Source organism: Schistocerca gregaria, chromosome 2 (genome assembly GCF_023897955.1).
Source record: "Schistocerca gregaria isolate iqSchGreg1 chromosome 2, iqSchGreg1.2, whole genome shotgun sequence".
Lineage (NCBI taxonomy): Eukaryota > Metazoa > Arthropoda > Insecta > Orthoptera > Acrididae > Schistocerca > Schistocerca gregaria.
In genome coordinates this window covers 717303881-717328375 of record NC_064921.1, presented here as the reverse complement: position 1 = coordinate 717328375, position 24495 = coordinate 717303881, and the positions used below count along the sequence as shown (strand labels likewise).

Here is a 24495-nt window from a genome sequence, read left to right as displayed (position 1 = left end):
ACCTACGTCCTTCTGAATCTGCTTACTGTATTCATCTCTTGGTCTCCCTCTACGATTTTTACCCTCAACGCTGCCCTCCAATGCTAAATTGGTGATCCCTTGATGCCTCAGAATATGTCCTACCAACCGATTCCTTCTTCTGGTCAAGTTGTGCCACAAACTTCTCTTCTCCCCAATCCTATTCAATACTTCCTCATTAGGTATGTGATCTACCCACTTAATCTTCAGCGTTCTTCTGTAGCACCACATTTCGAAATCTTTTATTCTCTTCTTGTCCAAACTATTTATCGTCCATGTTTCACTTCCATACATGGCTACACTCCAAACAAATACTTTCAGAACTGACTTCCTGACACTTAAATCTATACTCGATGTTAACAAATTTCTCTTCTTCAGAAACGCTTTCCTTGCCAATGCCAGTCTACATTTTATATCCTCTCTACTTCGACCATCACCAGTTTTTTTGCTCCCCAAGTAGCAAAACTCCTTTACTACTTTAAGTGTCTCATTTCCTAATCTAATTCCTTCAGCATCACCCGACTTAATTCGACTACATTCCATTATCCTCGTTTTGCTTTTGTTGATGTTCATTTTATATCCTCTTTTCAAGACACTATCCATTCCGTTCAACTGCTCTTCCAAGCCCTTTGCTGTCTCTGACAGAATTACGATGGCATCGGCGAACCCCAAAGTTTTTATTTCTTCTCCATGGATTTTAATACATACTCCAAATTTTTCTTTTGTTTCCTTTACTGCTTGCTCAATATACAGATTGAATAACATCGGGGAGAGACTACAACCCTGTCTCACTCACTTCCCAACCACTGCTTCCCTTTCGTGTCCCTCGACTCTTATAACTGCCATCTGGTTTCTGTACAAATTGTAAATAGCCTTTCGCTCCCTGTATTTTACCCCTGCCACCTTCAGAATTTGAAAGAGAGTATTCCAGTCAACATTGTCAAAAGCTGTCTCTAAGTCTACAAATGCTTAAAACGTAGGTTTGTCTTTCCTTAATCGAGCTTCTAAGATAAGTCGTAGGGTCAATATTGCCTCACATGTTCCAATATTTCTACGGAATCCAAACTGATCTTCCCCGAGGTCGGGTTCTACTAGTTTTTCCATTCATCTGTAAAGAATTCGAGTTAGTATTTTGCAGCTGTGACTTATTAAACTGATAGTTCAGTAATTTTCACATCTGTCAACACCTGCTTTCTTTGGGATTGGAATTATTTTATTCTTCTTGAAGTCTGGGGGTAGAAGAATATAATGAATTTAATTTATTTTGTCGCTACCAGTTTCTACGCTTCATTGCGTCATCTTCAAGCTGTCTTTGATGCGGTACAGGTTGCTAAGATCCCCATGCATAACCCATCAGTTGCCAGCATTACTGGATACACAGATAATGTGCCAGCACTCCAACCATCAGCTGCCCTGGCTGCAGGTGTTTTTATTTTTTTGTCACGATAAATTCTTAGTAGTAGATGGCCCTATTCATTTTAGAAATTAAGAGAACGCTAGTGGCCGACTTCTAATCCTCCCATTTCGTTCGTGGAAGCATTTATGAACTGGTGCTGTGATTTTACTACTGGTAAGCCCCATTGTATTGTGGTCTCTCATCATCATCATCATCGTTTTCCAACTCCAGTATCCCGGGGGTGGAGTTCAAGCGCCTGCCATATCCTTCTGTTTTCATACATCTTTTGTTCCAGGACAAGTTCTCATTTATGTCCTTTCTCCTCCACACCTGATGTTGCAGCCTCTACCCAACGTTTTCTTCTTCTTCCCCGTGGTCTTCCTCCTACGCGCTTCAGGTTGAAATACCTTTTCACACGTCTTTCGCTGGCCATTCTCATTATGTGCTCGTACCACTGAAGCCTGCGTTTCTTTACGACACAAGTAATAGGAACCTCAATACCAACTACTTCTCTATTCACCTCATTCCTGATTTTGTCCTTTCTCACTGACAAATGTGAAGATCGAGTAGATCTTAAGGACGGGCGTAGGTTCAGGGTATTGGGGTTGAATGAGACAAAGTGGAAAAGCTGTGGGTAGAAACCAGTGAGAAATGGGTATGTGCTGTACTAGAGTGGTAACAATAGCGAGTTGTCCTAGTCCTCCATAAAGATATAGACATACAGCCAGACGTCAGGCTCGTGAATGAAAGGATCATCCAGATGAGACAAAGGGCTGCTGTGGTCTCTCCCCTCCTTATCCTCTCGAGAACGCCAAGTGCGCATAATAATCCGGTACTCTTTTACGCACGTGCTTTTTTTACCTGTGTAATACGCACATCGTTTCAAGCGAAAGGTAGATATCTTGAAGTTGACTCTGGGTAGCACCTACACTGGATGTTTCAACAAAATCTCATGCTGAGCCGGTTAATACTAGCAAAAATGGGACATTACAGTTAAAGTTAATTTCATTAGGCTGAATTAATTTCATCAGAAAATGAGAGAATTAAGTTAAGGAATCCTGAACAGCTGAAGTGTCGTCTGGGTGACGATAACAGCGCAGCACTTCGCTTTCGCCGTCGCCCGCCGTGTCCGCTCGGCTGATCCGGTCACTGCAAGCAGAACTGGACGCTGCTGCTCGCCGCCCGCTGCTATTGCTGCTGCCGCCGCGTCGCTGCTGCCACTCATTCTTCAGATCGTTCTCTCTCATAACTTCAGTTCTGCGTGTGAACTCCTTAGAACCATCGGCACCACAACTACGAAGAATTAGCAATGCGACGTCGTGTTGTCATTACACGAACGTTAAAACAGTACATTTGACCGGTTTCTGATTTTCCTGTAGTCACTGAATCGTCTAATGCAAAAATTTCAGTTATGCTAATATTCCACGTAGCGGCTTGATTCCAACATTGTCTACAATATATGCGACCAACGTTCAGAAAGCTCCTTGGTAGTGACTTCATAATGAATAGTACATATCACGTCATGTATCTCGACTATTATCATGTTGCACAATGAGCTTTCCACGGAAAGTCTCTAAAATTGTATTATTAATTTCTGACATCTGCTGAGAAAAGAAGTTGTCAACTGGCATGAGATCACTAGACCAATATGAGAATAAAGTATTGAAAGATATTTATTTCTCAGCACCTTCAAAGAAATCACTGAGCTTAACAAATATATGATAGATAACCTTCTAAGTTTAGGCCTCTGTGCTTTCTGGCACTTTTCGCCCTCCGCAAAAGTAATCGCAACAGACTGCAAAGATGATGCAGCATTTGTAGCTTCAGTATCTATCGTCATCGAGTCCAAACTACAGTAATGCTAAATTGGTACCTACAGAAAATAAGTGCCAAAACGAATTTTCTGACAGTCATACTATGTGAGCTAATAATCCCCTCAGCAGTTTGGAATAGAAGGAGCAGTAAGTTGAAATTTAATCTTAAACTATCTTGAGTCATAAACTTGTAGTTCATTGGAAACTATCTGAGGAAGCTAGAGAACTAGACTGGATACCCGGTCTGCCTAGGTGTTTCACTATTAGGTTGGTGCATAAGTTCGTGGCGTTTTTGTTTCGCGTGTTGTTGGTATTCTGGTTGCTACAGGTTTATTTACTGATTGTCATTTTTTACTTGTAGTTCACTGTTGCTATTTGAATTTACATATTGTCATTTTCTCATTTCGAGACAGTGAGTGGAGCTGTAGACGCTAGAAAATGGAGTGCAAAGTGGGAGAAATTGTAACATTCCAGACATATTCTTCTGTTCGAGTTCAATAGGGGGGTGACAGCAGTGGAGACAGCCAGAAACATTTGCGTCGTGTAAGGGGATAAAGCCAATGGATAAAGACGACAAGAAAATTGTTTCGTTTCGACATTAGTGACTCTCCACGTGCAGCGAGATATTCGCGGTTTGATGAAGACCGTTAGACGCATTAATCCACAATGATCCAAGTCAACGTACTCTAAAACTGGCACATGTGATGAACTGTGATCGTTCTACCAACATGCAACATTTGCATGCACTGCGGAAGGTTCAGAAATCGGGTGTTTGGATACCACATTCTCTAGGCCAAAATCACAAAAGACAGCGGGTGGACATAGGTTCATACTTGCCTCTCGTTGTCAATTGGCTCGTGAACAACACTGACAATTCCTATCCTATATATAGTGAAGAGAAATGGTGTCGTTATGCTAACATAGGGAATAGAAAGGAACGGTTGAGCCTAAACAAAAAGGCAACTCCCAGTACGAAGACCTGCGCGCATCCAGAAAAGTTATTGTTATGCATATGGTGGAAAAGCGACGGGGTAGTGTGCAAAGAATCGCTTCTCCGAGAAGTACTCATCACTGCTTACATCCATTGCCAACAACTAAAATGTCTTGCAGACGCAGTACAAGAACAACGACCAGGAAGACTGCCCAAAGCGATGCTACTCCACGATAAAGCTGGCCCTCATTCTGCTACACCAACAAAAACACTGTACAGGAGTTCGGCTGAAAAGTCATTCCGCACCCACTTTAATCGCCCTTGAGCAGCCACATTTTCACATTTTCCACTCTCTATCGATCAACCCTCAAGGAACTTCTTTTCGGATGAAAATGTACTACGAACATGGCTCCACAAGTTCTTCACCTAAACACCATGTGATTTCTACAGTCACTTGTCCCAGAGATGCAGACTACTGCAAATATTGAAGAAGGATGTACACTACTGGCCATTAAAATTGCTACACCTCGAAGATGACGTGCTACATACGCGAAATTTAACCGACAGGAAGAAGATGATGTGACATGCAAATGATTAGCTTATCAGAGCATTCACACAAGGCTGGCGCCAGTGGCGACACCTACAACGTGCTGACATGAGGAAAGTTTCCAACCGATTTGTCATACACAAACGGCAGTTGACCGGCGTTGCCTGGTGAAACGTTGTTGTGATGCCTCGTGTGAGGAGGAGAAATGTTTACCATCACGTTTCCGACTTTGATAAAGGTCGAATTGTAGCCTATCGCGATTGCGGTTTATCGTATCGCGACATTGCTGCTCGCGTTGGTCGAGATCCAATGACTGATAGCAGAATATGGAATGGGTGGGTTCAGCAGGGTAATACGGAACGCCCTGCTGGATCCCAACGGCCTCGTGTCACTAGCAGTCGAGATGACAGGCATCTTACCGCATGGCTGTAACGGATCGTGCAACCACGTCTCGATCCCTGCGTCAACAGATGGGGACGTTTGCAAGACAACAACCATCTGCACGAACAGTTCGACGACGTTTGCAGCAACATGGACTATCAGCTCGGAGACCATGGCTGCGGTTACCCTTGACGCTGCATCACAGACAGGAACACCTGCTATGGTGTACTCAACGACGAACCTGGGTACACGAATGGCAAAACGTCATTTTTTCGGATGAATCCAGGTTCTGTTTACAGCATCATGATGGTCACATCCGTGTTTGGCGACATCGCGGTGAACGCACATTGGAAACGTGTATTCGTCATCGCCATACTGGCGTATCACACGGCGTGATGGTATGGGGTAACATTGGTTACACGTCTCGGTCACCTCTTGTTCGCACTGACGGCACTTTGAACAGTAGACGTTACACTTCAGAAGTGTTACGACCCGTGGCTCTACCCTTCATTCGATCCCTGCGAAACCCTACATTTCAGCAGGATAATGCACGACCGCATGTTGCAGCTCTTGTACGGGCCTTTCTGGATACAGAAAATGTTCCACTTCTGCCCTGGGCAGCACATTCTCCAGATCTCTCACCAATTGAAAACGTCTGGTCAATGGTGGCCGAGCAACTGGCTCGTCACAATACGCTAGCCACTACTCTTGATAAACTATGGTATCGTGTTGAAGCTGCATGGGCAGCTGTACCTGTACACGCCATTCAAGCTCTGTTTGACTCAATGCCCAGGCGTACCAAGGCCGTTATTACGGCCAGAGGTGGTTGTCCTAGGTACTGATTTCTTAGGATCTGTGCACCCAAACTGCGTGAAAATGTAATCACATGTCAGTTCTAGTATAATATATTTTTCCAATGAAATCCGTTTATCATCTGCATTTCTTCTTGGTGTAGCAGTTTTAATGGCCAGTAGTGTATTCTTGATGACTAAATTCTCATGTGTATCTGTTGGGTTTACTAAATTTATGGAAAAACGCTGCGAACGTATGCACTGACCCAGTATTTCAGGAGTGTGAGCGAAATATAGTTTGATTTTACGTTATTAATGAATGACTTACTTCACAGATTTAAATGGCTTATTACAACAGGTCTAATACGGAGGTGACGAGAACCTCTCTGCAGATGCAGCTGGAGGCGGCCGGTGGCAGCAACCAGACGTTGTCAGAGGAGCTGGCATCGCTTCCGCCCAGCGAGTTCTTCCTGGAGCTCTATGGAGGCCTCGTAGTGGGCTGCATCCTGCTCACTCAAATACGATCCGTGGCTTTCTTCAACATGTGCATGCGGGCTTCTCGAAATCTGCACAACAAGATGTTCAGTTGCATACTGAGAGCCCCTATGCGCTTTTTCGACACAAACCCATCTGGACGAATACTCAACAGGTTCTCAAAGGATATGGGATCAACCGACGAGTTGCTGCCACAGTTTACAATAATGATGATTCAGGTACGTATTTACTACTCGGCTATGTCCGAAACCTATATTCTGCAACATAAATATAAGTGGTGGTCAAATGGAAATGAGGCAGATGAAAAAATGTAAGTAAATTGTGTATTATTTCAAAAGAAATGGCCGTAACTGTTAATACATTTTTCCCATTTAGAGACAAGAGGGTCAATGCCTTCATGGAAAGATTCTTGTTGTTGCCTACAGAACCATGTTTGTACTCAAGCGTGCACCTCTTTTTTCCGAAGCAAATCGACGACCACAAATGTCTTTCTGCAGGAGTCCAAAATTGTGGAAATCGCTTGGGGACAGATCGGGAATGTATGGAGTATGAATCAGGGCTTCCCATGTAAATTTCTGCAGTGTGGTCGAAACAACCCTGGCAACATGTGAATGGGCACTATCCTGCATCAGAGTGATACCATCCGTCAACATTCCTGGGTGTTTGGACTTGACAGCACGCTTCAGTTTTCGCAAACTGTCGACACAGCGAAATGTGTTAATTGTGACGCCGTGTTCCAGAAAAATCAATAAACAGCGGGTCCTTGCAGTCAAAGAAAAAGATCATCATGACATTTCCCGGAGCCCGTGTGCACAGCTTTGATAGATTTTTTTTCGGTGGAGGTGAATCCATGTGCTTACATTGTTGGCTGTGACGCTCACTCTCTGGCTCAAAATGATGACACCATGTTTCATTTCCCACTACAATACGGAATGGGAAGCGATATTCTTCATAATGATACAGTTCCATGTGATGCAGTGATGTCGACTTTCTATTCTACTTCTGCTCTTACGTCAGGCTGTGAGGAATCCATTGCACAGGAATACACTGCACACAGATTTTCCGCAACTTGAGTTCTTCTGTCAAGATGGCGAGAGCGGTACCTTCTCTGATGTCCAAAATGAGCCGATTGCCTTCCACCGCCCGCCATCGGTCATTTCTGACAGTAGCATCCATTGCACCAATGATAGAATGGGTAATGACACGATGAGCTCGTCCTGACTGTCTACTGTCAGTGATATCCGACCTCGCACGTGTCAGATGGTGGTCGCCACACACAGCAGACATTGGGGTATGAATTTCAGTTCCTTTCACATCTTCCACAGTCAAAAACCGCACTCTTTCCCAGCCTCCATGGTACAGTCAGGACGCACATACGATTCGCCGATCTCACGTGGAGCACAGCAGACAAATGGCACACCGGCGGACGTTCGCGCTGTTCTTTCCTAATTCCCAAAAGAGGCCAATTCCATACACACCCACCTGAGCGCCATGCTCGTTGTATAGCCCGTCTCGTTTCCATTTGACTAGTCGTTATACTATTAACACTGACCTTAATAACAATAATCACAGCTACTAGGAAAGTGCGCTTTGAGAAAACAGTTCAGGAATTTCGGAACAAAAGAAAAGAATTATAAAAGTTGTCCCACCAGCGAGACTGAAACTGGTCCCTCAGGGGATGTACACGTTTTAGAAGTTAGCAGCCCAGAGGTGATGACTTGTCCTCCATCCCTACACTATAAGGTCTTAACCGCGACTGATGGATAAAATGCTGTTCTTAGTGACATATTTCTTTACGTACAATTATGCGGAAAGTATCGATCACAAAGTTTCACTTAAGAACACAGAGGCACTGATTGCATTAATTTTGTTGTCTTTTGAACAGTTTAATTGGCACCTGAAATACAATACTGATAAGTAATCTAACTGTGGCGTGTGATAAGGAAGAGCTGCTGGAACAATTCAGATATTCGTTTAAGGTTCCTTGCCAGGTCGCGGTTGGGATACATCCCATAATAAGAACCTCTGGAGACATAGTTACAGTTATTATCTCGATGCTCATTAAATAACTGTTGGATACAATAAAACACAGTAGAATAAATCATGATGAGTAGTTCAGCATGTGCTCTCCATCTGACTTACTAATATAATCAATCACTTTAGCTATTAATAAATTAAGACTCTCAGTGAAACAACAGGTCATTGTTCAAACCTAGTAGCACTGAATGCCCAAATGACAGTCAGAGTCTATACTGTAGATTTTCGTTCTCACTCTGAAACACATTCTTCTTTTTTTTTCAGATCAGCTAGTCAAGTGGTTGTTACCATCACTCGACGTTGTCCTTCTGTGTCTCCCAAACAAGCTGGTACAAACTGGCCAATCAGGAAGTTTTCTTTTCCCCTACTAAGCTATCTTTCCAACAATATATTGCCGTTTCAGCAAACCTATCCCCATCAGCAACGTATTTATTTATTGTAAAACATGAAAAATTAACATCGCGTGCACTGGTTGGTTCTAAATATTGTACAGGGTTATTCTAAATGATGGACCCGTTTTCAAAACTTCGTATTTATTCAAGTACAGATCCAAAATCAACAAGCTTTATACCAATGAAAATAGGAAGTTCCAAATTTTTTGTCATAATTTTTGGTATCAATTTTACTAAATGTAATAAAATGTAATTAGTTTTAATAATTATTTAATAATTAGAAATGTGATAATTGTTATAAAAGTTCAATGTGGCTTCCGTTGGCTGCACTTTAAACGACAGCCAACATGAATTTTCCATCTACAGCAAACCTACATCGACAAACACTGTTATCCATGGCTCATACAACCACCTGACAGCCCATAAATGTGCCAGTTTCGCTCACATGCCCCACAGCATAATCAGAACACTTCTTAAACCTGAAAGCTACACACATGAACTAAATATAATCACATAAATTGTTGTTGAAAAGGAATATAAAACACATACTAGAAACAAGTTCTGCAACTAGATAAAAGTGAAAGATAATGATAGTGGCCACCAACTCAAGTGCACAGCCAAAGGGGCATGAAACTCAGAGGAAGAATTTCCAGACAAAGCAGCAGGCCATGTCACATCAGAAAACAACGCCCTGATATACAACAGTAAAATAGTACACAGAACTGGAAATATATTGAAGAAGAAAGGGATCCCAATAGCATTCAGAACAAACGGCACAGTACATCAAAGACTAAGATAAGGCAAAAGAATTCCAGACAAATTCACCAATGCAGGTATATACCAACTCACATGCCACTCCTATCAATCCCAATACATATGACACACAAGCAGAAACTTCTGAACCAGGGACACAGAGTAGCCTACATGAGAGCTCGGAAGAGTGACAGCAGACAACCCACTTCCACTGAACACTTAAAAATAAACACTACAAACACACAAATATCGAAACTGATCTACACAACCTGAAACCCAACAGTTTACAGGGTAAACTAACAATGTGAGGTAATTATTACTTTCAATGGCTGCTGCAGAAGGCAAAAACGTAATGCATGGAAACACAACGCTTCACAACAACACACTATTAACTGCTTCTAATTACGAACTGACACACACACACACACACACACACACACAGAGAGAGAGAGAGAGAGACCTTAGATCAGAAGTAGTCACGCTGCAGTACAGCATTCAAAACTTTCTCGCAATACACGATATTAGCGAACGGCAAGATGGCGTAATGTTTTGAAATACTCCCAAGACAATAGGTTATGTTTTCCCCTGTTTATAGAGCAACGAACGAAGGTGAGCACTTGACATACTACGTTACAACCTAGTGCCCATTAAAACTGTATGCACAACACTACTGCGGTTCCCAATAGTTTTTGTATTCGTTAGTAACATTTTCATATTTGTTAATAGCGGCCGCTGATACCGTTGCAGATGATACGATGTGTGTCGAAACAATGGCAATAAACATAGAAAATATGCCGCAAAAACGGCAACAAACGTAGGACTACGCAGTGACTTGAAAGTAAATGGGTATTGTAAAACTTTTCACACAGTACTGTGTCTGGAACCAAACGGTACACAAGTAATAACTTTTCTCGTAATGTTTTGTAACGATGCTAGTTTTGCATGTTTTAGAATAAAGAAACCCACTGATGGCAGCAATGTTTTCGTTGTAACTAGTTTGGGGAAGAAATTTTAAAAAAAGTGTTGAATCAAGGCGGAGCAGCCTCGGATCCACGATATTTCCGAATGTTATTTGGTCTTAATAAAGTGTGCCAAAGTGCACACAGCATTCTTCTGTCGCACGTCGCTGTATTTCGCTCTATGGAATTCAAATGTGTAAATTTTGTTATGGAAGCCATCAAATCTATATTCAGGACAGTGGAAATTAAAATTCCCTGTGGTGCCTCTCCTGCTCTCAGTCGGACGATTTGACGTCTACCTCCCTTTAAAAAAATCTCACAATTAATATTGGGCGTGATTATTTGTAACCGGGAGAATAAGAACTCTTTAGAGAATTTGTACTCTTTATTGCCTATTAGCTAACAACTTTCTCTTCTGTACGACATAAAATTACATATATTAAACATAAAACCAGAAAAGACAAGGCATAAAGAAAGCAGCACACATTTATTCAGTCCTTAGATCCCAACACTTTTTTCTCTATAATTTACTACAGCTTTACTCGGCGTGCTTTCCTTTCTGCAAAAAAAATCTGTTACCTCATCAAAGTTCGTCAAACGCTTTGATACATGAAAAATCAAAATGTCATTATCTACCGCTGAAAAAAGTTGTTAATACGAATAGTACCCAAGGCTGGTGTGGTTCTCCAGTTGATTACGTCTATTTTGTCACTGTCTGCTGGATAAAACAAAATAGGCCTTTCTAAAATTGCAGCAATTGTATGTCGTTGTTGTGGTCTTCAGTCCTGAGACTGGTTTGATGCAGCTTTCCATGCTACTCTATCCTGTGCAAGCTTCTTCATCTCCCAGTACCTACTGCAACCTACGTCCTTCTGAATCTGCTTACTGTATTCGTCTCTTGGTCTCCCTCTACGATTTTTACACTCCACGCTGTCCTCCACTGCTAAATTGGTGATCCCTTGATGCCTCACAACATGTCCTACCAATCGATCCCTCCTTCTAGTCAAGTTGTGCACCGAACTTCTCTTCTCCTAATCCTATTCAATACCTCATCATTAGTTATGCGATCTACCCATCTAATCTTCAGACTTCTTCTCTATCACCACATTTCGAAAGCTTCTATTCTATTCTTGTCCAAACTATTTATCGTCCACGTTTCACTTCCATACATGGCTACAATCCATACAAATACTTTCAGAACTGACTTCCTGACACTTAAGTCTACACTCAATGTTAACAAATTTCTCTTCTTCACAAACGCTTTCCTTGCCAATGGCCAGTCTACACTTTATATCTTCTCTACTTCGACCATCATAAGTTATTTTGCTCCCCAAATAGCAAAACTCCTTTACTACTTTAAGTGTCTCATTTCCTAATCTAATTCCTTCAGCATCACCCGAATTAATTCTACAACACTCCATTATCCTCGTTTTGCTTTTGTTGATGTTCATCTTATATCCTCCTTTTAAGACACTGTCCATTCCGTTCAACTGCTCTTCCAAGTCCTTTGCTGTCTCTGACAGGTCATCGGCGAACCTCAAGGTTTTTATTTCTTCTCCATGGATTTTAATACCTACTCCGAATTTTTCTTTTGTTTCCTTCACTGCTTGATCAATATACAGATTGAATAGCATCGGGGAGAGGCTACAACCCTGTCTCACTCCCTTCCCAACCACTGCTTCCCTTTCATGCCCCTCGGCTCTTACAACTGCCATCTGGTTTCTGTACAAATTGTAAATAGCCTTTCGCTCCCTGTATTTGAAAGAGAGTATTCCAGTCAACATTGTCAAAAGCTTTCTCTAAGTCTACAAATGCTAGAAATGTAGGTTTTCCTTTCCTTAATCTAGCTTCCAGGATAAGTCGTAGGGTCAGTATTGCCTCACGTGTTCCAATATTTCTACTGAATCCAAACTGATCTTCCCCGAGGTTGGCTTCTACTAGTTTTTCCATTCGTCTGTAAAGAATTAGTGTTAGTATTTTGCAGCCGTGATTAATTAAACTGATAGGTGGATGGTAGGCGGTTTTTTCTTCAAGAATATGAATTTGGTGCCCCCTGAAATTGTCGCCAGGAGCATATACCCCGGTTAACGCACAGATATCTGTGGGTCTGTGAATTACCACTTGTTCAGATGCTTATTACCAGTAAAATGGGTTAAATTTAAGTCACCGAGCAAAAGCTACGTTTGCTACTTGAATTTGAGTGTACGACGAACTGATTCGCTAACTTCAGTGCTAAATTACTCGGACATTGCGGATCCTATCTTTTTTTTAACTTATGTTTTCAGCAGAACCTCCCCTGCAGCACTCTTATAGTCTATTCAGAATGTTTCCGTGATGAAGTTGACTTTTTTTTCTTGGTTTGGTCCATTCTATCTCTTCCAAAATACGGAACGCAAAGCACTTGCAGTAGAAGAGGTCCACTGTCAGAGGCATGCGAACGGTTTTCGCTTATAACTTTCCACTTGTCCGTTTCAGGAACCGGGGTTCCTTAGCTGAAATTGATTTTCTATCATTCCTGAAAGTTGGTGCATCATCACGAATCACCTAGTAGATATAATAATTGCCGTGCACATTCCGTATATTTGTACTTAGTTAAATCACTTAAGACATTTCGCATAGGTAAAGAAAACCAAATGATTTCCGTTAACGCTTACGGATGTTTTGAAGGGCAAAAACTTAACGGGAATATTCCGGAGTTTCGCCTTCAGAAAATATAAGGCGGACGCGGCACTGCACCAGAAGTGGCAGGTGAAATACCGGAAGACTATGCATAGAAAGACTTCTTAAAACAAAGTTTAGAATGCTGTGGAACATTTCAAGCAAGGGTTGCTTCGATTACTGAATGATTCTTGTAACTCGCTTGTTGCTAGCACGATGGCATCCTGTGTGTTGCTGCATTACTAAAACGGGTCGGATGGTTGACGAGGAGAATTGAATCTAGTACTGAAACAAGTAAGGCAGGACCTCGTGGAAACAAATACTCTGATCAAGGAATTTCTGGAAACTCTGCAGACCTTAATGCAGCATGAGCTTGCCCCAACTCCTACCAAAAATTTCGTTCGCTAGATAGGTCAGTACACAACCACGCCCTGTCTGCAGATCTGTTTCTGGCACCCAGTATATATCTTGGCGGCGGTAGATTTTTCTGGTCACATGCATATGTCTGTCAAGAACGGGAGAATTTGCGGTAAACAGTTTATGATCCAGAAATCTGCACGCTGACGTACTACTGCAATATCTAAACCTGTATGCAGTCTCCCCTAAAGTGAAAAATGTTTCACTTCATAGCGTTCCATCCGTCGTACGAGGGCTGATCGGAAGACCCCTTTTTTTCTATTTTAGGGGTGTACATAGTTTCATATTCTGCCGCCGTCATCAACAACGTAAACACAACACTGCACTATGCATTCTAATCAAGGTCATGTACCTTAGAACTGATTTTTCCTTTGACTACGAGCAGAAAAATGTATGTCAGATAAACTCATACCGAAGCTCAAGATTCCATCATTTCGTGTCGGTTCTCCATTCATTCATTGATTGAATCAAAACTTTTGGTTGTCATGATAAACTGGCTATTTTCAAACTTTGACTAGCACCGCGCAAAATTCTTGCTATGCAACTGCGGACTTTATTTATGCTTCCTCACATTTTTACAGTAGTAACATCTTTCAGACAATCGTGATTAAACGTGTCTTTTTGAGAATTACAGTAGTTTACAGCTTTTGTGCGTATCGTATTTCGTTGCGTAATTTCTAAACTTTTATAGCAATATGTTAATCGCAATATCTTTATTCCATAATTGCATTAAATACTTACGTGATTATGGCAACGTTTCCCACTTTCTCCGCAGATTGACCAGTTTATCCTAAAGAATTGTTCGATATTACACGATCGAGATGTAAACACAGCTCGCACGAAGTCGATTGCTGTGCCGTAACTTCGTGTTAGCACATATTGTACTTTGTCACAACGTGTTCCAATTGCTTTTCCCCTTAAACAGTAGTGCATGTTTTCTGCGTTTATCGTAAAATTTCGTTATTTTCGAGTTTCTTACCTGATTCTACTAGTGACATAACCTCGGCAAGAGAAAAGTTCCAGATACTAACTTTCGAGCAGCTGCAAGAAATACGGTCAAAGGTTCGAATCCTGCATCGGGCATGAATGTGTGTTATGTCCTTAGGTTAGTTAGGTTTAAGTAGTTCTAAGTTCTAGGGGACTGATGACCACAGATGTTAAGTCCCATAGTGCTCAGAGCAATTTTTTTTTGTTTTGTTGTTGCAAGAAATAAATCTTATCCCAGGTTTTTCTCTCCTTGTGAAACAAATCACTTTATTGAGAAATTTAGCTAAAAATCTTACAGGGAACTTCTAATCTTTGAAATTAGCAGAACCTGAATTACAAATAATAAATAGAAACCAACGAAGTTAATTTGAAGATAGGGTGCAGTTGTTTTACTGTTCAAACAGTTCCACCAGTGAGAATGCGACTCCTCTTTGAGTATTCTTCTCGGATACTGCGTGTTATATGTAAGCAACTGGAAATCGCTCTGCCTAGATTGGAAGTTGCTGAGAACGAATGTTCCGGGCAAACTTTCTGGAGTCACGCACCAGAGATAGCAAACATGTTTCATGTACACCGCATAGTTGTCCTGTTTCTTTACACGATTCACGTAACTAGTTGCAGTCTCCAAATAAATCCTTCCTGCGTGAATCTATTTCGTGCAATAAAACTGAGCGATATAACGCAATAGTTATGACTGTACTTAGTATTTTATTCAAGTGGGACGGACCTTCTATTGCCGCCTGACATCCAGACGTACGTTGCGTAAAGGGTGGCTAAACATGGGAATGGAAGGCAAAAGACTACTCCATCTCGTTTTCTTCCGTTTGAGACAATGTTTTAACGACCTCGAGATTCTTTAAGATGTATACACTTTCTTTCTTCCTTTCAAACATCGCAACAAAGGAAACAATCGGTCTCGTCTTAGAATATTAGAAATATGTCTTAAGCAGTTAAGAAATAAACATTATTGGTTCGTCTCCAAGATGTCATTGCAGTTAGATAAACATAAGAGAGAAAAATATGATTTACAACATACAAACTGTTGGAAATACACAAAATTTTTCCTGCTGGTGGTACTCATTTAGTATTGAGATTTAGGAAATGCTAAGCCCTGTCCTATCTGAAAGGTAACCGTATACCTTGCTCGTAAAAGTAAGAAGATTGCTATGTACAAAATTATTGTCTCGTTTCAGATTTACCTGGTGCTTTGTGGAATTTTGGCTATGGTTCTCGTTGTGAACTACATTCTCATTGTTCCCATGGTCATTGTCGGAGTTTTATTCGTTTACGTGGCTAGACTTTTTATGACTACTGGGAGAAATGTTAAAAGGCTGGAAGGCAATCGTAAGTACAGGGCCAGAATATGTCTTTCTATTTTCCACTAGAAACAGCAGTCATTCACTGTTATTCTTAATTACCTCGTGTCATGTTGCGATGTTTTTCCTCTTTCACATTACGACAGTTAATGTTTATACAAAAAAAGCCTATTTCTGTAGATATTTTGCGACAAAAGTCACTGTTTTCGGAAAGTCACAACTTAGTTATCTTTGTTTTTTGTTCCAGGGCGAAGTCCCGTGTTTTCTCATCTTTCCGACACCCTTAACGGGTTGTCAACAATAAGAGCTTCAGGCATCCAGGACATCGTCATGAAGGAATTTGACAGTCACCAGGTATGTAACTGATTGGGTTTTTATAGTCTGTAGTTCTTTAGCACCACGGATTCATAAAGGCAGTCTTCTATTGTCTGTATACTTGGGCAATCATCAGTGCCTGTGACAATGAAAAAAAGCAAAGACTGGACTAATCATAACAACAGTCAATCGTATCATGTGCCAAGAGGAAAGCAAAGGATAAGCTGACGAGTGAGCCAATGGGACCTGTGACTCGTTATTCCTCGTATTCTTTACTGGCTGAGGTAATATCACTACATAATAGATTCTACGTCATCAACAATAAAAGGAAGAACAAGTAATTCGTTAGTATTCAGTATTCTTTTAATAAAGTCAGTTTCAAAGCCAACCCTTTTCTCAAGTAAATAGTGTTCGTGGTGTATCCGGTTACCAATCTTCGGTATCCGGCTACAAATAGCTTGCTGCTCAACGGTTCGTGCTTCAGGATACATATTTTTCTTGCGTGGATGTAGCATTACATCTTGTTTCCAAAGCTGTTTGCAATTTCAAGCGCCAAATCATTTATATTATTGGGAAACTGACAAAGTATCAACTGAGAACCTGTGAAGATATGTCTTTATTTTTTTAGTTCTTCTGCCCGCATCTCGTGGTCGTGCGGTAGCGTTCTCGCTTCCCACGCCCGGGTTCCCGGGTTCGATTCCTGGCGGGGTCAGGGATTTTCTCTGCCTCGTGATGGCTGGGTGTTGTGTGATGTCCTTAGGTTAGTTAGGTTTAAGTAGTTCTAAGTTCAAGGGGACTGATGACCTAAGATGTTGAGTCCCATAGTGCTCAGAGCCATTTGAACCATTTTTTTTTTAGTTCTTCTGTTTCCGCCCATAGCCATTTCATCACGAAGATTACCTGACAACTTTTTGCGGGTATCGTGCAGTGATTAAAACAACCTTCTCGTCTTGTTTAGGATCGTCATACGTCGGCTTGGTTTCTGTACATTACCAACTCATCAGCTCTCGGCATATGGCTGGACTTCCTGAGCAGCATTTTCGTTGCCATCGTCACGTACAGTTTCCTTGTTCTGTCTGCAGGTGAGAGCTCTTTGCAAATTGTTAACGTACTTGCTAGTGTTCTTTAGCATATGACGATTTATACTTCCTTACATTTAAGCTGTCCACACCGTACACTATTTCACAAGGTCACGATACAGGATTACTCATAATTACCTCCAGCGTTTCGGAAGGAAACCACATGCAAACTACAGGACATACAGAAAAGAAACACATATCAATGGATGGAGCAACTTTCAGGGTTTTAAGTCATGTTACAAGTACCCAATAAGGGCACCTTCTGTGGAATGGCAGATGTCAACACGTGCGCGCAGTTCATTTTAGTCTCTGTTGCCGTTACGACAGCAGCCCGCTATAAAAATTTGTTTACTGGGTAGCGTATCTGCAGGCGCTTACAGATTCGATGCGACAATACGGAGCCTAAGGCTTGACCACATATTGTGATACGCCTGCCTCCAGGTTGTGTGTTCTGCAACTACGCCACGGAAGGTATTCTGCATCGAAATTTGGAAGCATGCTCCATCTACTTATAGGTGCCTTTTTTGTATGTTTTGTAGTTTTCTCGCACGCATATTCTGAAAACCTGAAGCTACTTCTGATAAACCCATGCATTTCAAAACACAACAGACCGCCATTGTCAAACGGCAACGTACTAACAAAATAAGTTGAGTGAAAAGTGCTAAACTGTTCCGAATTTTTCAAATAGGAATGGCGACATGGAAATGAAATAAAAGGTTACATATTTTCCTTCCTTGAAATTGATAGATGCTCGCTGGTCTTAGAAAAGTCGACAAGTAGTAGGAACTGTTTTGACATAGACGCAGTTGTGCATGCGCGCGAAAGGTCGCGTGTATGTATGTGTGTGTGGTGAAAGGCAGCAGCTGCGACTCTGCAGGTGGGGGATTAGCAGTGCAGCATCATTCAGTATTCAGCATATCATAAAACAGATCTGGGGCATTTATGGGAGGGAATACATCCTGTTTGATGCAGGTGATTAGAAACAACGGTGCCATGTCGCTTCTCGTCAAGAAAAGTGACGCAAGTCGAATAACAGCAATTTTTAGTTTATGTCATTGCAAAATAAGTGTGAAGTGCCCTAACATGCACGAATAATGTAATGAATTTTGTTGCCAACAATACTTGCTCGACATTTGAGGCAAGCACATAATCTTTCAATATAAGTTCCATAGAATTCTGTACATCGAGTTTTCTCAAGTACGTATTGCGTTTTTGAGTTGTGTCGCTGTTCTTGCCGGGATGCGATATGGTCACACTATGCTTGGGCGGCCACTGCAACATGCATGCTTGCTTTGTCGAAGCAGATACTGAGTTATATCACTTTTATCCTCCCACCATTAATACTGTACAACTAGTTTTAGGTTAGTTAGGGACAGATCCAAAAGAATTATCCAGTGTAAACATCACTATACATGGACTGCATCTGTGCAGAAGTAAGAGATGTAAAACTTTTATTTGTAAATTTCCTCAAGAAAGTGTCGCAAGTTCACAATAAAAATGGATAATGCAGCTGTCAGAACAGTTGTTCTTTGACAAAGATCATTAAAAAATAATTCTAGTTATAGCTTAAAAGAGCAAACAGAATAGGTAGAAGAAGATTTTCGTATGCTCACAAATCAAATTTTGCAGTACTTCTCTTGTGCATCTCAGTTTTACCTCATCATCTTTCAGTGGTTATCACAGCAACCATCCTCAGCAAGCTGTGTCATGGAATGGCCACTGCTTACTGTTCTCATTTTCTCCATGAACAACATAATCAGTCTTCATTTCATATAGGCTAGCATGTCTTCACTCCCCTTGCCTTTACAGTTCACATACCCTCTTTTTTTTTTTACAACTCTACTCACTACATTATGCCAGTGTGTTGCTTAGTGCTTTTTTCATCTTTATATAACACCTGAACAACAATAATTCCCTTACTTCCCGTAGCATGTTTCTGCCAAGTTCAGAACTCTTTTTTCCTCACTGATTAGTTTGTTCATTCTCCAAATTGCTCGTATTCACTGAAAATTAAATATGCTTGTCCTGCTTTATCTTTATGACACACAAAAAACAGATATTTCTGCCAGAATCTCTACATAAATTTCAACTAGTGTTTATCATTTCTCACTGAATTACACACGAAACTTCAAAATTAGTGGCAACCTTAAAAACTGTTTGAAGAACAGAATTGTCGATGGCAATGTAACAAACTAGCGCTATGCAAATTTTGCAGGTTCATTTGGTGGTTCTGGTGTGGGCTTGGCTATTTCACAGTCACTTATCCTGACTGGTATGCTTCAGTATGGCATTATGCAAATGACAGAAGTTGTCAGTCAAATAACATCAGTGGAGAGGGTCCTTGAGTACACCAAGATCCCATCTGAAGCTGCTTTGGAATCTGCTCCAGGTAAATATGAAATTTAGATTTTTGTAACTCCCCTCTGAGTGTTATCAAGAAGTATGTTTTGCAAGTGGTGATGCCTTTTCTATTATTACGATTCGTGTTTCAGTTCATTTACCAATTACTATTTTTGGTATGTTTAAATAACATCATCCTTAAAGAAATGTTTTAAGTATCCATTTCTCATTATGTTATGTCTAGAAACTTATGCACTGATCTAGGCTTTGTATTATGAACATTTGTATATGCATAAACTACACAAATTACTGCATCAAGAAATTAAAGAAACTAAGGTAAGCCTCCAGATTTGTTTTCAGAGCACATTTGTAGACAACTAATGTAGATTAATTCAGTAAAAATGAGACTCAATGCCACAGATGTGTAGCAAAAATTTGAGAGTAATCCTGGTAATAAAAGAATTATTAAGTTTAAAAATTACAGCACATACCGAATGAATTGAATACAAGAAGCGAAAATTTGACTGTTACCAAAACAATGAAAATTGTTAAATTCAACTTTTTGGGTTACAATGACATGAATTAACTGGAAGCTCAGTGCAGAAACCAGAAGGTACTTTCACAACTTTGGTAAAAGATTTCTTACAAACTGTAAAGATAAAACAATTATTTCGTGTAAGATAAGTAGAAAGCTTGTAGGTCAATGTTACAGGTATTGAATTACATATCTCAAGTAGAATAAGAAGCTGAGAGACCATAAGTGAACTAAGAAAATTGGTCAATGTTCAAACAATTATTTACAAATTTAGTTTAGCTCTGATTATTTTTATTGTGCACAGCATTTGCATAACATTTCATTGATTATATGGCCCAAAGTCAGCACTTTCATGCCTCTTCCAAGTGTTTTATGGGTATATTTCAGCCACTTGCACAGTTATACTTCGAGATATTTGTATGTAAAATTGTTGTGATGACTATAACTTAACATCAGATGTTTCACATGTGTATTTACATGTGCTGTATGCTAGTACCCCTATCAAGTAGTTTCAACTGGCACAAATAAAGAGTGATACTTTTCATAAATGCAGCAATATCTACTGGCTCAGTTGCTTATTATTACTGAATTGTGAGTTAATTATCTATGTTTTTTGCCATCTTTATCTTTGCTTCTGTTATTATTTTGGGCTGTCAATGGTATTATTTGTAGCACACGCCTATCACTGTTTAAAACAGGTCATGTAAGGAATGAAACCTCTTAAAACACTACCCAACCTAGACAAAAGTATAAAAATGCAATTAAAACACATATATTCTGCCTGTAGAGGCAACGGCCTTGCCGCAGTGGGTACATTGGTTCCCATTAGATCACCAAAGTTAAGCGCTGTTGGGTGTGGCCGCCACTTGGATGGGTGACCATCCAGCTGCCATGCTCTGTTGCCGTTTTTCGGGGTGCATTCAGTGATGCCAATTGAGGAGCTACTCGAGCGAATAGTAGCGACTTCGGGCAAGAATGCCACCATGACGAGCGGGAGAGCGGTGTGCTGACCCCTCGACCCTCCTATCCGCATCCTCCTCCGAGGATGACACGGCAGTCGGATGGTCCCAGCAGGCCACTCGTGGCCTGTAGACGAAGTGCTTACTCCATATTGAGCCTGTAAATCATGTCTATGATGTATTTATGCAGACTGAAGTGATGATGAAAATTTGTAACAAGGACGGTAATATTCGAACCTTTTTGCTCATGAGGCAGATGCACGACCCAGCCCCAGTGGATTTGCAACTGCGCAGATTGTCTAGCACTCCTGCCTCCTCAATCTAAATTCCCTTTCATGCTTCATCTCACTTGATATGCCCCATAAAGTCGTCAAACAGCATTGCAGGGGCTTACTAACTGTATGGGAGTAGCATCTCAGCACTGAACAAAATGGGGGATCCTCCCTGAAACACAGGCATAGGAGCATTTTTGTTTCATTTGATAGAAGAACCTATTCCCAGATTTTAGGCAGGGTCCCCCATTTATTATGATGCTGAGGTGCTATTCCAATACAACTGGAGAGTCTCTGCAATTCTGTTTAAGTTTAGAGGGAATGCCAAGTGGGCTGAGACATGAATGGGCATTTAGATTGAGGAAGGAGGCAGGCTAGGGTAGTCTGTGTAGTTATTCAGAGCCACTGTGTCGTGGTGGTGTGGTTGAAACATCTGTCTACTGAGCAGAAGACTGAGGTTTGAATCTCAATATTGGTACAGATTGTCATTCGTTGCTTCAAATGGCTCTAAGCACTGAGGCCATCAGAACTACTTAACCCTAAATAACTTAAGGACATGACACACATCCATGCCCAAGGTATGATTCGAACCTGCAACCCTCTCCAAAACTTTCTAATAGTGCGTTGAGTGGTTTACAGCAGCCCAAATAAAGATATGTTCTACTTGCTCAAATTTTAGGAGTAAGATGTGTGGTTTGCAGTGAAATTGTAGTCAGATTGCAAGGCTTTCCCTGCTGAAATTGACTGTCAATTTTTATGATTTGAATGTTTTCATGATAGATATCTACCTGGAGGGTAAAAGTAAAAGCAAAAATTTAAATATGGGCCTTCACTTATTTTTCATTTTCAGTTCTTGTTAAGTAAACAGGGTATATAAGATTGGTGATGATAAAATCTATTTTAATAAGATTTGAAATGACTAATTACATTGTGTTTCATGATGTCACAAAAAATGTTAATGTCTTAAACTTGTGCGAACACAAAAAAAGCACCTAAGACTGGAGTTGAAAACGAACCACAAAAGCTCTAAAATCTGCTCTTAATTATTTAGCTGAATGGATAAAAATCTACTCATCAAGCAGTGGCAGAACACACACATAAAAGAAAGTTATAATTTGGGAAGCTTTCCTAGCCAGTGGCTCCTTCTTCCGGAAGAAGGGTTGAAGGGGAAGAAAGAGTGGTGAAAAAAAAGGACTGGAGAGGTCTGAAAAAGGGGTAGATTTTGGGAAAGTCACCCAGAACTGCATGCCAGGGGAGACTTACTCTTAGGATAAAAGGAAGGACTGATTGTTGGGGACTGCATCAGATGAGACTTGAAAACCCGAGAGCTTAAAGGTGGAAGACACGGTCATATGCAGACAGAGGTTACTGCTTAGACATCATGCATGAGTTAATAAGAGTGAAAAGCTGAGTGCGTTGTATGTAGCAGAGGTGGATAGTGGGAGGTGAAAAATAGATTGGTAAGACAATGAAAGATGTAGAACACTAAAATGGAGTGAAGCAAAGAGTAGTTACTGTGAAGAAATGGTGTGATGGAAGAAATTAACAGGTGGCGAAAACCGTGAGCATGTTGTAGTACTAGTTCCCACCTGTGGAGTTCTGAGAAACTGATGGCTGGAAAAAGAATCTAGATGGCATGCGTGGTGAAACAGGCGCCGAGGTCACGTTGTCATTTTGTAGAGTGTGCTCAGCAACAGGATATTCTGAGATGCCAGTATACACCCTCTGCCTATGCCCATTCATCCTGATTGATAATTTGGTAGTAGGGTGCATAGGGCAAATCTTGCAGTGGGGATAGTCACAGGGGTAGGAGACATAGGGTAGGGAGATGGGAGCAGAAGGAGCATAGGGTCTCACAAGAATATTGTGGAGATTGGGAGGGTAACGGAAAACTGTTCTAAGTGTGGTTCGCAAAATTTCAGACAGAATGGATCTCATTTCAGGGCATGATTTTAGGAAGTCATGGCCCTGTTGAAGTAGCTTGTTAACACATTCCAGACCAGGATAATATTGAGTCACCAATGGCTTGCTCCAAAGTTGTTTTTTCGAGGGATCAGCAGTACCAGGATTGGATGTGATGGCCCAGGAAATTTGCTTTGTAACTAGGCTGGTGGAGTAATTACTTGCAGTGAAGCCTGAGGTGAGCATGTTGGCGAATTGCTGTAAAGAGTCTTCATCCAAACAAATACACTTGCTTTGGATGCCAAGTCTGTATGGGAAGGAACGTTTGACATGGAAAGGATGGAAACTTAATATGTAAGAACTGTTGTTTGTTGGTAGCTTTAATCTGGACGGAAGCCCAAAACCTGCATTTCATGATGCTGATTTGGTGAAGGACCTACTTTCCTTTTCAGGTAATATTCTTTGGTAATATCACTTTCCAACAGCAAATCTGACATTGAACCCTATCTTGAACAGTGCAGACCACGATCCCAACTTGATCCGCCACTACTACCTCAAACTCATCCCTTACAAGCCTACCAAGAATTTCTCACATCCAGCATTGATTCACAACCCTTCCTCAGATGCCTACAACATGACCCTAACCTGTCCTCTGCAGAACTCCAGGCTCTAAGTTCCCTAAAAGCTGATGACTCCATCATTATCCTCCCAGGAGACAAAGGATCAACCGTTGTAGTACTTTACTGAAAGGAGTATTTTAGTGAAGGTCTATGCCAGCTGTCCGACACCACTACATACAGCGTCTGCCATCAACATCCCATCCCTGAGATTTGAACTGATATGCAGTCCCTCCTTAAAACTTCAGGCCCCCTACAAGGACTAACACCTCAAGCCATAGAACTTCTCACCACACCCAAACCACACACCCCACCTTTTACCTTCTTCCTGTTGTAGTGGTCTTCAGTCCTGAGACTGGTTTTATGCAGCTCTCCATGTTACTCTATCCTGTGCAAGCTTCTTCATCTCCCAGTAACTACTGCAACCTACATCCTTCTGAATCAGCTTAGTGTATTCATCTCTTGGTCTCCCTCTATGATTTTTACCCTCCATGCTGCCCTCCAATACTAAATTAGTGATCCCTCGATGTCACAGAACATGTCCTACCAACCAATCCCTTCTTCTAGTCAAGTTGTGCCACAAG

General features: G+C 41.1%; 1 protein-coding gene across 2 annotated transcripts in view; it reads left to right on the top strand.

Moving 5' to 3' along the window:
* LOC126334845 (ATP-binding cassette sub-family C member 4-like) overlaps nt 1–24495 on the top strand; it is a 357709-nt gene that overhangs the window by 296118 nt on the left and 37096 nt on the right. For both annotated transcript variants that reach the window (XM_049997512.1, XM_049997513.1), the window contains exons 16-20: nt 6237–6591; nt 15770–15920; nt 16140–16246; nt 17166–17289; nt 19502–19675. In XM_049997512.1, the coding sequence (XP_049853469.1) occupies nt 6237–6591; nt 15770–15920; nt 16140–16246; nt 17166–17289; nt 19502–19675 (911 nt within the window). The remainder of the gene's footprint in view (nt 1–6236; nt 6592–15769; nt 15921–16139; nt 16247–17165; nt 17290–19501; nt 19676–24495) is intronic.